Source organism: Ranitomeya imitator, chromosome 10, assembly GCF_032444005.1.
Source record: "Ranitomeya imitator isolate aRanImi1 chromosome 10, aRanImi1.pri, whole genome shotgun sequence".
In the NCBI taxonomy this organism is placed as follows: domain Eukaryota; kingdom Metazoa; phylum Chordata; class Amphibia; order Anura; family Dendrobatidae; genus Ranitomeya; species Ranitomeya imitator.
The window spans coordinates 108,966,394-108,980,523 of record NC_091291.1 but is presented as its reverse complement, the minus strand read 5'-3'; the positions used below and the strand labels follow the sequence as shown (position 1 = coordinate 108,980,523).

The 14,130-nt window shown below is 43.0% G+C and overlaps 1 protein-coding gene across 2 annotated transcripts in view; it reads right to left on the bottom strand.

The window, feature by feature from the left end:
• Positions 1 to 14,130, bottom strand: part of VPS13D (vacuolar protein sorting 13 homolog D) — a 292,394-nt gene that overhangs the window by 189,833 nt on the left and 88,431 nt on the right. For both annotated transcript variants that reach the window (XM_069741463.1, XM_069741464.1), the window contains exons 16-20: positions 13,485 to 13,655; positions 7,924 to 8,054; positions 7,701 to 7,833; positions 2,857 to 5,067; positions 182 to 333 (exon numbers count right to left, since the gene is read on the bottom strand). In XM_069741463.1, coding sequence (XP_069597564.1) covers positions 182 to 333; positions 2,857 to 5,067; positions 7,701 to 7,833; positions 7,924 to 8,054; positions 13,485 to 13,655 — 2,798 coding nt within the window. The remainder of the gene's footprint in view (positions 1 to 181; positions 334 to 2,856; positions 5,068 to 7,700; positions 7,834 to 7,923; positions 8,055 to 13,484; positions 13,656 to 14,130) is intronic.

The window sequence follows — 14,130 nt, the reverse complement described above, 5'->3', positions numbered from 1 at the left end:
AACTGTAACCGGTGGCAGTAGAAGAGATGAATGGTTATTGCCTAGAGAGCTTCTGGCACTGGGATTTCTACAGAAGAGATGGTGTCCGAGCCACAGCAATAGACAGAGAAGTACAGGTATATAAACAGTGGACACGGGTGGCACCAGCAGTGCAGATTTTCCAGAGACACAGATAACTTACCTGAACAGTATTAACAAAATTTCCCTCGATCTTCAGAATGCTTCCCACCTCTAAAGAGTCATCAGTGTAGGGAAAGGTGAGTTCACTGTCGCGCTCCATATTGAACTTCTCCATTTTAAATTGTATGGTCGTGTTGTGTAGTATATGGAAAGCTGAAAAGCAGAACACATGGTACAAAGCTGGAAATTACAGAACCGTGATTTCATACAGGACTAGGAAATCCACCTATTTTGTAGCATCATGGGAGAAAGATGCATCCGCCCCCAGGTATTGTTGGGAAGTGGATACACTACTTTAGCATTGATGACCTAGCCTTAGGACAGGTCATCAATGTCTGATGGATCGGGGTCTGATTCAAGGCATCCCCACCAATCAACTGCTATCGGTGTCGGCAGCTGCCGGACGGAAGTTCTCACTTGCGGAGCTGGCTGTCTTTTGATAGTGGCTGAGGCAGGGTACTACACATAAGCCTCCCAACTCAAGAGGGGTGCGGATGTGCAGCACCCTGCAGAGGCCACTATCAGAAGACGACCAGCTCCGCAAGTGAGTACTTCCAGCCAGCACCAACGACATCAGCTGATCGGCGGGAGTGCCGGGAGTCAGACTCCGACTGATCAGACATTGATGACCTATCCTGAGAATAGGTCATCAATGCTAAAGTAGTGGACAACCTCTTTAATTATTTTAAAAGAGAGGCCACGCATGTGCTGCCATTTTTCTGTTAGCTGCAGGGACTCAAGGCGTTTTCACCCTACCCTCCCTGAGGCTGCCAATCACAGCTTGGCAGTGTCTGGGAGGTAGATGAAAGGCACACATTCCCAGAGGAAACTATAAAAAAGTGCCCAGTTGTACTACAAGCAGAGATTTCACATACCATGCTCCAGAAGAAGCAAATGTGAATAACGCTGCAATGGAGCGACACAGCACAAAATGGTAAAGAGAAGCAGAATCAGGGGAACGCAAGGATGTTTGCAAGATATTCAACTCAATCTTTTTGAGCAAGTGACATATCATCTTTAAAGGGAACCTGTCACCCCCAAAATGGAAGCTGAGCTAAGCCCATCGCCATCAGGGGCTTATCTACAGCATTCTGGAATGCTGTAGATAAGCCCCCGATGTAACCTGAAGGATGAGAAAAATAGGTTAGATTATACTCACCCAGGGGTGGTCCCGGTACGATGGGCGTCGCGGTCCGGGGCCTCCCATATTCTTACGATCACGTCCTCTTCTTGTCTTCACACTGCGCCTCCGGAGCAGGCGTACTTTGTCTGCCCTGTTGAGGGCAGAGCAAAGTACTGCAGTGCGCAGGCGCAGGGAAAGGTCAGAGAGGCTCAGCGCCTGCGCACTGCAGTACTTTGCTCTGCCCTCAACAGGACAAAGTACGCCTGCTCTGGAGCTGCAGCGTGAAGACCAGAAGAGGACGTCATCCTATGAAGATGGGAGGCCCCGGACCGCGACACCCATTGGACGGAACAGCAGCGGGACCACCCCGGGTGAGTATAATCTAACTTCTTTTTGTCATCTTTCAGGATACATCGGGGGCTTATTACAGAACGCTGTAGATAAGCCCCTGATGCCGGTGGGCTTAGCTCACCTTTCATTTTGGGGGTGACAGGTTCCCTTTAATTACTACGAGCCAAATAAGAGGTGCAGAAATATCTAAACATAAGTGTGGTGCTAATGTTATGCCCTTAGGTGGCATGTTCTCCACACACACTGATCAAGCATACAAAAACACTGTAAACAGACAATGGCCACAAGTATTGTGCCCAAATCCTACTAGAATAGGATTCATGCAGAACACATATGATTCTCTTAGAAATTATCTAGTGCGCACGTGTATGCCTGGATGGGAACGTTAATCACTTAAAAACAACTTGTCTTAAAGAGATTTTGCTCTTATATTATACCTTCTGATCTCTAAGGGCGGCAAGGCATATAGGATAATTATGCGGATCAGGATAACGACATGCCCCAGAGGATCCAATGAGCCATGCCCCCTAGTAAAGACTATAAAAATTAGCACTTATTAAAAAGGCCCATATCTCTGGAATCGTATGGCAGACTTAAAATAAATAATCAGGGGAGAAGTGGGAATAAAATACAAGCAAATACTGGCCACTCCTGACCATGTGATAGTTCCGCTAAGGTTGTAGCCAAACTTAATTTTTGCTATTTCAGGTTTCCGCTTCTTCCAAGAGACATAACTTTTATACTTTTCATGTTTTCTTGCAGGACAAGTTGTAGCTAGGAGTGACAAAGTTCATTTTACTATATTGTGTCCTGGAAAGTGTAAAAAACAAAACTAAAAACAATACAACTTTCATTGTGTGGTAAACATGAACCGCAGTACGATTACAGCAATACCACATTTATATATTATTTTTACATTATTTTAGTGGCTTTAAAAAATTCTGAACTGTCCAAGAATTCACTTGGTCAGTGTCACCATTTTCAAAGACCCACAAGGTTTTTTTTCCTCTTTTATTTCAGTCCATTAAGCTGTATGAGAATAGCTCCAATCACAGCTGTTACAGGAAGGTGCTGACTGTATAACACAGCAGGCTCAGCTCCTGAGCCTGTTCCCTGCCCCTGCACTCTCATGACACCTGTTTCTATAATACCTGCACAGTGGAAATAAGATAGGTCTATAACCATTATTAATGGCAGCTCACCTTGATTCTTTTGCAGAGATTCAAAGAAATCACTGCGGGTGAAATGTGCTTCTTCCTGACTGCTGACACTAGCAGAGCTCGAAATTGGCCGTGAAGACGCTTGTTCTGAGCACAGGAGATCTTTCCGTCCAGCAAGACTGCTACTATTCAACGAGTAGAGCTTAATATCCTTGATTTCAACCTGCAACCGGTCGCTTCTTGACTGCTCATCATCCGATACAAAATTCTGAATAAATATTTGCCCTAGATGACCAACCAGAAGCTCAGGACTTCCAGGACTACGAGGTATGGACACAATGGGAGACTCAATGTTGATATTTAGAATAAGTTTTACCGGGTCTGTTTTGACATTTACGAGACAGGGTCCGTCATATTCATCTGTCTCATACAGCATGGTGTCCCGAAGTTTACGGGGGGTTTCAAATAACGAAACCATTTCGCTATACTCTGCGGTTTTGGTGGCAAGGACAGAAGACACTTTGGAGGCGGCAGTCTTCAACATGTTACGGAAGTTATCTTCTAGCTCGTCCATGGATAGGGTCAGCTCTTTTAGGAACTTGGCTGAATGGTTATAGTGTAAAGAAGCCATGTTAAGGTTCAGGGCAAATTCTTCTTTGGATTGCTCGATAAATGTAAAATTTAAGGCCTCTATTGGAACATAAGTTGCAGGACCTTGGACGAAAAAGCCTTCAAAGCAATCTTCACTTCCTTGACTCTCTGAAGCCGAGGTATTGCCTATACTAATCACATATTGGTTTTTAGAAGAATCTTGTGCTAGGTCCATTAGCTGAAGGCAACCAAGGGAACCATTAACAGAAAATCGACTCCCTAAGGCCAGATTGACCTTAGTTCCACCTATGCTGGCAGTGGCAATCTTCCGCCCACTGTTATTCCCATCAGGCATAGCAACTGTCCTAAACAGAAGAATGTTTAACCTATTAATGTCGATGGCTACTTGGGTGTTCTGCTCATAAGTTGACTGGTAAGTCTCCAGCTTGCTATAATTGGTCTCAAAGTCAACTTTTAAAGGCTGAGGACTAATATCGTCATTATCTCGGGGAAAAGACTTCTGAAGAAAAGCAATGAGTTCTACAATTGTTTCGGGGTTAAGGATGATGTCTAGGTTGTTTACCTGCACAGTCATTACTTGCAAGGAGCTGTCCAAATTCATGGACGGACACTCCGAGCTCACAAACTGGTATTCAATCTTTATAAGCGATTCTTGATCTTTTGAGGTGATGTTTTCGAGCGAGTTATACTTATTTTGGCTTGGGCATGAATTAGGTGGTGAAAAGTCATTGGTATCAGACACTGGAGACTGTGCCCGGCTTTCCCTCAGACTTCCAGTTGGGGCATCTAAACACAGGTTTTTGTGAGAAGCCATCAGAAGATCGAAGTCTGATCCATACGTCTGCATGGTGTCCACCATGAGAAGACCGTGGACAGTCAGAGAAACCTCGGCGTCGTAGGGTCTCTTTACAAAATGTGCGTTAGAGCCAAAGACTTTAAGAAGTGAAATATAGCGGCCACAGCTTTCTACGCCGAGTTGCATGTAATTAATCTTAAACTCGGCTAAAAGAAGTTTCGACTCCACAAGAACTTCTCTGGTGTGCTGCTCCAGAGTGATAATGCTCTGAGTCAGATTCATGACTGAATCCGGCATCCTTCCATGGTTGTCAGTGTCAAGAAATATCTTCTCCTTCCTAAGGATCATATTATCTGCTGTCCTGTTCTCAGAATTGGACAAGCTTGTAAAGCATTTTCTTAAAGCGAATATCTTGTCCTCGTTGACATGGATTTTCAGATCCGGAAGGGTACCAGAAAGCACGGCGCCAGGGTACTGAGGATCCGAGGTGTAGATTAGTCTCCGCTCCAGTTGTAGATGGACGTTGAACTTTTCCACAACGTGGGTTGGCCCAACTTCATTGTCTTGAATATGTTTCCAATTGTCTTTCACATGACCGACCATGATCTGCAAGTCCTTAAATGACAGAGTGTACTTTTCATACATTTTGTTGCTTAGTAAATAGGCTTCTAACTGCTCTTCGCTCAGCTCTGTTCTACTGCCACTAGACGTGTCCACCCCGGCTTTGACATCCATTTCTGGCGGAGGACTGTTGGTAGGTGTTGCTAAAGGGGTTTTATACTCGTCATCGCTTATTTCATTTGTTTCAGCAGAAAACTGATCTAAAACTTTTCGCTTGCAATGATCTGGAGGACAAAAAGCAAAAAGTAGTTTTTGATGCGCCACACAGAAAACACTTAGATATACATAAATATAACATATTCATGATTACATGTGACACCAGTATTAGTGGTAGCCATTCCTGTCTCCGGGCACAGGGTGGCACTGAAATCTCATTGTAGGCCATCGAAGGAGAACACTCTAGTTCTGTGCCCTCTGGAACTTGTAGTTCCTCCCGGGATTAAGAGATCTAGTGTTAACTTCTGTTCCCCTCCCCGCTGAGCAGTCTGGGTGGGGCTGCAAGCTATTTAAGCTCCTGATATCTTCCTGCTCCCTACCAGCTATAACTTGACTAGCTTTAGTGAACTTCTATAGTCTTGTCTGTATTCCCATTTGACCACGGCTGTGTTTTTTTTTTTTTAACTACTCTCCTGCCTTACGATTTTGTCCCTGCACTAACATCGCGTTTCTGATCTGGCTTCTGGACCATTCTTTCTGCCATCCTGCCCCAACGGCCAGTAGCTGACACTATGGTCCCTGTATAGGTCCAGATGCCTGTACAGGAGTAAAATGGTGAAGGCCAAAAAAATCACGTGGAACCTGGTAAATAGAGTGGCTTGCGCCAAGTCTGTCCATGGTAGCCATTGTAGTGCTTCGAAGGTGACCACTGACAGACCCTCTACAGACAGAACTTTCAGAGATTGCTTCATACTGGGTAGCATTTTAGGAAGGTGTGTGATCAGAAAACTTTTTTTTTTAATGCTACCACAATGCACACTTCTACCCCCAACTATTAAGGAGCAGCAGTAGTGGAGGAGTAGATGAACACCCTCAGAAAGATGAAAACTGTATCAATATAGCAATCTAAAAGTTAAATGGGTTATGCAGCCTTTCTCTCCCACCCAGAGGGGAGAAACTATGCTGCACAGCCCAAAGGAGCAGATGTCCCATACTCAGCAACCGACTTACTATTTAATCATCTGTGCAGCCTGGCGTGCAGATTTGTGTCTAACCTTTCAATTTCAGATCTGATCACATTTGTTCATAAAATGTAACATTAGCTATCCTGTGCTGATTTTAAGTTACAGCCTGAATTATGCTCCAGAGCAGCAGTCACACTTCTGCTGGTCATCAGAATTATAAATGCAAGCAACCAACTTCTTGTAGGATACACACCCACAACACCTTATCACAATACTGTAGCAATCCACAACAATACATTGATGGTAACTCACCAGAGCAAACTTTGTAAAGATTTTGCACCCATAAGGGAAGCTAGGAAATTTAAGTTCTGGGGCCAGAGTGCAGCTCTTGAGTATAATACAGGATGTAACTAAGGAATACAGGATAAGTGTGTATAGTCATTACTTATCCTGTACTAATTCTGAAATACATCCTGTATTATATTCAAGTGCTGCACTCTGCTGGTGGAGTCTCGATATACTTACATTACAATACAGAATAGTGAATGCAGCTCTGGAGTATAATACAGGATGTAACTCAGGATCAGTAATGTAATGTATGTACACAGTGACTGAACCAGCAGAATAGTGAGTGCAGCTCTGGGGTATAATACAAGATGTAACTCAGGATCAGTACAGGATCAGTAATGTAATGTATGTACACAGTGACTCAACCAGAAGAATAGTGAGTGCAGCTCTGGGGTATAATACAGGATGTGACTCAGGATCAATAATGTAACGTATGTACACCGTGACTGCACCAGCAGAATAGCGAGTGCAGCTCTGGAGTATAATACAGGATGTAAATCAGGATCAGTAATGTAATGTATGTACACATTGACTGCACCAGCAGAATAGTGAGTGCAGCTCTGGAGTATAATACAGGATGTAACTCAGGATCAGCACAGGATCAGTAATGTAATGTATGTACACACTGACTGCACCAGCAGAATAGGGAGTACAGCTCTGGAGTATAATACAGGATGTAACTCCGGATCAGTAATGTAATGTATGTACACAGTGACTGCACCAGCAGAATAGTGAGTGCAGCTCTGGAGTATAATACAGGATGTAACTCAGGATCAGTACAGGATCAGTAATGTAATGTATGTACACAGTGACTCCACCAGCAGAATAGTGAGTGCAGCTCCGGGGTATAATACAGGATGTAACTCAGGATCAGTAATGTAATGTATGTACACAGTGACTGCACCAGCAGAATAGTGAGTGCAGCTCTGGGGTATAATACAGGATGTAACTCAGGATCGGTACAGGATCAGTAATGTAATGTATGTACACAGTGACTGCACCAGCAGAATAGTGAGTGCAGCTCTGGAGTATAATACAGGATGTAACTCAGGATCAGTACAGGATCAGTAATGTAATGTATGTACACAGTGACTCCACCAGCAGAATAGTGAGTGCAGCTCCGGGGTATAATACAGGATGTAACTCAGGATCAGTAATGTAATGTATGTACACAGTGACTGCACCAGCAGAATAGTGAGTGCAGCTCTGGGGTATAATACAGGATGTAACTCAGGATCAGTACAAGATAAGAAATGAATTGTATTTTTTAAGTTACTCAACTTACGTAGATTAATTCTGCTTGTAAACAGTAAAATTAAGACTATGTAGCTGTATGAACACGTTATAAAAGTCACATGGAATAAACAATTCTTATACAAGTTTTCTACCTTGGGAATTGGTTAGTAAAATTCTTCCTAAGTCCACCACTACTAAAACTGGATCTTTGCTCAGGAAATCATCAGGAAAGATGACCTGAGGGGCACAGATATCAAGACGCAATGTCCAGCGCCGACTGTTTTCCTGAGAAGAAGAAGAAGAAAATCAGACAAAAACATTCAACAGTAGGATATAAATCCAGTAAAATACAAGGCATTGCTACAGAACACTCACAATGAATTCCCCGACCAGTAACCGATCAATTGTTTGTCGAATTTCAGCTTTTGTTTGTATTTTTAACTTATTGTATTGTCTCCTCGCAGCTTCAGCCACTCGGAGCTCCAGCTCCGACTGATATCCAAACCCTGAAAGAAGGAAATACTTCATGATGTGTGTAACAATTGGTAACTGATGACTAAGAATTGGTCCGTCGTCTCTGTAATGAAGTCGCAGCCTCTTCCGTGACATTTCAGACGCAGTGTCCCTGTTTCTGTGTCAGGTACTAGACTCATAATGCCGGGTCTGCAATTATATAAATGGGAAAAGCAGGAAAGACAGAGCAGAGTACAAAGAGCAAAAGATGGAGAGAGTGAAAAATGAAGTGTGAGCGTAAGAGAGAGTGAAGAGCGCGTGTCAAGAATAAAGAGCAAAAGAAGCAGAAAGGGAAAAGAGTATAAATGAAAAGACAGTGGAGATAAAAGAAAGGTATAAAGAAAAAGCAGGGAATAGATATATAGCGGGTGATAAAGTACATGAGACAAAGAGGGTGAAAGACTGAACATAAGAGAGTGAAAGATGGAGAGGGAGATGAAGAGCCAGAGTCAAGAATGAAGAACAAGGGATGGCGAGAGGGAGACACGGAGTGTATGGATGAAAAGACCATGAGATAAAAAGAGAAGCATAGAGAGAAAGCAGGAAAAAGAGAGAAACCCGGAGAGAGGGTGAAATATAGAGAAAATGAGAGGTGAAGAGAGGCACAGCAAAGGATAGAAATCAAGGGAAAGACAGATGGAGAAAGAGAGAGAGAGGGATAAACAGAGAGCCAGATAAAGATATGGAGAGCAAGAGATGGAGAGTGAGAGGAATACAGGGGCAATACACTGGGTGCAGAATTATTAGGCAAGTTGTATTTTAGAGGATTATTTTTATTATTGATCAACAACTATGTTCTCAATCAACCCAAAGGACTCATAAATATCAAAGCTTAATATTTTTGGAAGTTGGAGTAGGGTTTTTTTTTTAGATTTGGCTATCTTAGGAGGATATCTGTTTGTGCAGGTAACTATTACTGTGCAGAATTATTAGGCAACTTAATAAAAACCAAATATATTCCCATCTCACTTGTTTATTTTCACCAGGTAAACCAATATCACTGCACAAAATTTAGAAATAAACATTTCTGACATGCAAAAACAAAACCCCCAAAAATGAGTGACCAATATAGCCACCTTTCTTTATGATGACACTCAGCAGCTTCCATCCATAGATTCTGTGAGTTGCTTGATCTGTTTACGAAGAAAAGCAGCACAGGGACAACATATCCCAAAAATCTACTGGCAATTTGATCTGTTTACGACCAACATTGCGTGCAGCAGCCACCACAGCCTCCAGACACTGGTCCGAGAGGTGTACTGTTTTCCCTCCCTGTAGATCTCACATTTTATGAGGGACCACAGGTTCTCTATGGGGTTCAGATCAGGTGAACAAGGGGGCCATGTCATTATTTTTTCTTCTTTGAGATCTTTACTGGCCAGCCACGCTGTGGAGTAGTTGGAGGCATGTGATGGAGCATTGTCCTGCATGAAAATCTTGTTTTTCTTGAACGATACCGACTTCTTCCTGTATCACTGCTTGAAGAATTTGTCTTCCAGAAACTGGCAGTAGGTCTGGGAGTTGAGCTTCACTCCATCCTCAACCCGAAAAGGTCCCACAAGTTCATCTTTGATGATACCAGCCCATCCCTTGTAGATTGTGAGCCTTCGCGGGCAGGGTCCTCATTCCTCCTGTACAAGTTATGACTTGAATTGTTTAAGACTATTGTACGTGTTTACATTATGTATACCCCTCCTCACATGTAAAGCGCCATGGAATAAATGGCGCTATAACAATAAATAATAATAATAATAATAATACAGTACCCCACCTCCATCTTGCTGGCGTCTGAGTCGGAGTGGAGCTCTCTGCCCTTTACTGATCCAGCCTCTGGCCCATCCATCTGGCTCATCAAGAGTCACTCTCATTTCATCAGTCCATAAAACCTTTGAAAAGTCAGTCTTAAGATATTTCTTGGCCCAGTCTTGACGTTTTATCTTATGTTTCTTGTGCAAAGGTGGTCGTTTTTCAGCCTCCTTACCTTGGCCATGTCCTGGAGTATCGCACACCTTGTGCTTTTTGTTACTCCAGTAACGTTGCAGCTCTGAAATAAGGCAAAACTGGTGGCAAATGGCATCTTGGCAGCTTCACGCTTGATTTTCCTCAATTCATGGGCAGTTATTTTGCGCCTTTTTTGCGCCTTTTTTGCCCAACACGCTTCTTGCGACCCTGTTGGCTATTTGCCATGAAATGCTTGATTGTTTGGTGATCACGCTTCAAAAGTTTGGCAATTTCAATACTGCTACATCCCTCTGCAAGACATCTCACAATTTTGGACTTTTCAGAGCCCATCAAATCTCTCTTCTGACCCATTTTGCCAAAGGAAAGGACGTTGTCTAATAATTAAGCACACCTTATATAGGGTTTTGATGTTGTGAAGAGGGAGCAGCCGCCATCTTGGATATGGGGCATATGGAACAATTAGAGGAAAAGTATAATAGAAACATATGCACCACTTCTGCATTTATCACCCATTCCTGGTTTTGGCTTACAAATACTGATGTAAAATACTGACCAAAGACTGCTAGTGTGACGGCAGCCTTACAGAGATGCACATCACCTGATTTACTTAATTGGTAGTTGGCTCTCAAGCCTGAACAGCTTGGAGTAGGACAGCATGTATAAAAAGTATCATGTGATCAAAATACAACTCGCCTAATAATTCTGCACACAGTGTATATATAGTACCATTTTTAGAAATAGAAAACAAGAAATATAGTGAGAAAGATGGGAGAGGGGGGGGAAAAGACACAAAGAGAGGGATAAAGACACAGAGAGAGGGATAAAGAGCGAGGGGGATAAAGCCACAGAGAGGGATAAAAACACAGAGAGGGATAAAGACAGAGAGGGATAAAGACACAGACGGATAAAGGCAGAGATGGATAAAGACACATAGAGGGATAAAGACACAGAGAGAGGGATAAAGACACAAATGGATAAAGACACAGAGAGAGGGATAAAGACACAGATGGATAAAGACACAGAGAGAGGGATAAAGACACAAATGGATAAAGACACAGAGAGGGATAAAGACACAAATGGATAAAGACAGAGAGAGAGATAAAGACACAGATGGATAAAGACACAGAGAGAGGGATAAAGACAGAGATGGATAAAGACACAGAGAGAGGGATAAAGAGACAGATGGATAAAGACACAGAGAGAGGGATAAAGACACAGAGAGAGGGATAAAGACACAGATGGATAAAGACAGAGAAAGGGATAAAGAGAGAGAGAGCGATAAAGACACAGAGAGAGGGATAAAGACACAGATGGATAAAGGCAGAGATGGATAAAGACACAGAGAGGGATAAAGACACAGAGAGAGGGATAAAGACACAAATGGATAAAGACACAGAGAGAGAGATAAAGACACAAATGGATAAAGACACAGAGAGAGAGATAAAGACACAGATGGATAAAGACAGAGAGAGGGATAAAGACACAGATGGATAAAGACACAGAGAGAGGGATAAAGACAGAGATGGATAAAGACACACAGAGAGGGATAAAGACACAGATGGATAAAGACACAGAGAAAGGGATAAAGACACAGAGAGAGGGATAAAGACACAGAGAGAGGGATAAAGACACACATGGATAAAGACACAGAGAGAGGGATAAAGACACAGATGGATAAAGACACAGAGAGAGCGATAAAGCCACAGAGAGAAGGATAAAGACACAGATGGATAAAGACAGAGAGAGGGATAAAGACACAGATGGATAAAGACACAGAGAGAGGGATAAAGACAGAGATGGATAAAGACACACAGAGAGGGATAAAGACACAGATGGATAAAGACACAGAGAGGGATAAAGACACAAAGAGAGAGGGATAAAAACACATTGAGAGGGATAAAGACACAGATAGATAAAGACACAGAGAGAGGGATAAAGACACAGAGAAAGGGTTAAAGACAGAGATGGATAAAGACACAGAGAGAGGGATAAAGACACAGATGGATAAAGACACAGAGAGAGGGATAAAGACACAGAGAAAGGGATAAAGACAGAGAGAGGGATAAAGACACAAATGGATAAAGACACAAATGGATAAAGACAGAGAGGGATAAAGACACAGAGAGAGGGATAAAGACACAGAGAGAGGGATAAAGACACAGAGAGAGGGATAAAGACAGAGATGGATAAAGACACAGAGAGAGGGATAAAGAGACAGAGAGAGGGATAAAGACAGAGATGGATAAAGACACAGAGAGAGGGATAAAGACACAGAGAGAGGGATAAAGACAGAGGTGGATAAAGACACAGAGAGAGGGATAAAGAGACAGATGGATAAAGACACAGAGAGAGGGATAAAGACACAGAGAGAGGGATAAAGACACAGATGGATAAAGACAGAGAAAGGGATAAAGAGAGAGAGAGAGCGATAAAGACACAGAGAGAGGGATAAAGACACAGATGGATAAAGGCAGAGATGGATAAAGACACAGAGAGGGATAAAGACACAGAGAGAGGGATAAAGACACAAATGGATAAAGACACAGAGAGAGAGATAAAGACACAAATGGATAAAGACACAGAGAGAGAGATAAAGACACAGATGGATAAAGACAGAGAGAGGGATAAAGACAGAGATGGATAAAGACACACAGAGAGGGATAAAGACACAGATGGATAAAGACACAGAGAAAGGGATAAAGACACAGAGAGAGGGATAAAGACACAGAGAGAGGGATAAAGACACAGATGGATAAAGACACACATGGATAAAGACACAGAGAGAGGGATAAAGACACAGATGGATAAAGACACAGAGAGAGCGATAAAGCCACAGAGAGAAGGATAAAGACACAGATGGATAAAGACACAGAGAGAGGGATAAAGACACAGATGGATAAAGACACAGAGAGGGATAAAGACACAGAGAAAGGGATAAAGACACAAAGAGAGAGGGATAAAAACACATTGAGAGGGATAAAGACACAGATAGATAAAGACACAGAGAGAGGGATAAAGACACAGAGAAAGGGTTAAAGACAGAGATGGATAAAGACACAAATGGATAAAGACAGAGAGGGATAAAGACACAGAGAGAGGGATAAAGACACAGAGAGAGGGATAAAGACACAGAGAGGGATAAAAATACAGAGAGAGGGATAAAGACACAAATGGATAAAGACAGAGAGGGATAAAGACAAGGAGAAAGGGTTAAAGACAGAGAGAGGGATAAAAAGTGAGGGGGAAAAAGGCACAGAGAGAGGGATAAATATGCTAAAACAGAGCTGTTCAGTGTCTGACATGAGAGAATAGCCCACCAGGCAGAGCCGCCACTTTTTCTTGTACCTAGAGTCATCCTCGTAATGGCAGGGTGTATACCCGTGCTCCGTTCTACCCAACGTTATTAACTAGCAATGTTGAAATTCATCATAACTGGAGTATAACACACAGATGTAAGTTACCTGAACTGTGAACTTTGCCTTTGTAAAAGAAGTCGGCCACTTTGGTGATTGCTTGAGGGTTATAAATGATATTTAAAGGTCTTGTGCTCACTTCTAGCCGCCGCTCAAACACACTATGAGCTGGGTTTTTTTCATACAACATTTTAAACACCGGGTCTTCTCCAATGGGGGCTGCGGAAACACCAAGAAATGAGGAATACAAAAAAAAAGTCCTAAAAAATAAATCATAAAAACACTGCGGTGGAGGAAGCAACATCTCACTTCTAAGGCTAAAACATCCAAATGGCTCAAAAGCGGTGATGGATAATATTCACTGAGCTGAAATCTCGATCTGCGCATGTGCCGCCTCCATTATATTGAAGTTCTGCACACAGGACACAGGTTCCCACTGCACACGTGCCACCCACACAATGATGGCGGAGGCGACTGTGCGCATGCTTAGACGTGATTGCATCATCCGTCCGGGGCCTTAGGGGCCGGGGAAGCGGGGGGAACGCTCCACAGTCCATAGCAGTGCCCCTGCTCATCCATAGCAGCGCATTACTTGTGTCCGGCGCTTGCTGAAGTCATCAGTGGGCAGACGCAGCAAGCGCCGGAGGACAGAAGCCTAGGAGGCGGAGAGCCAAGAGAGCCTGCGAGACAGCCT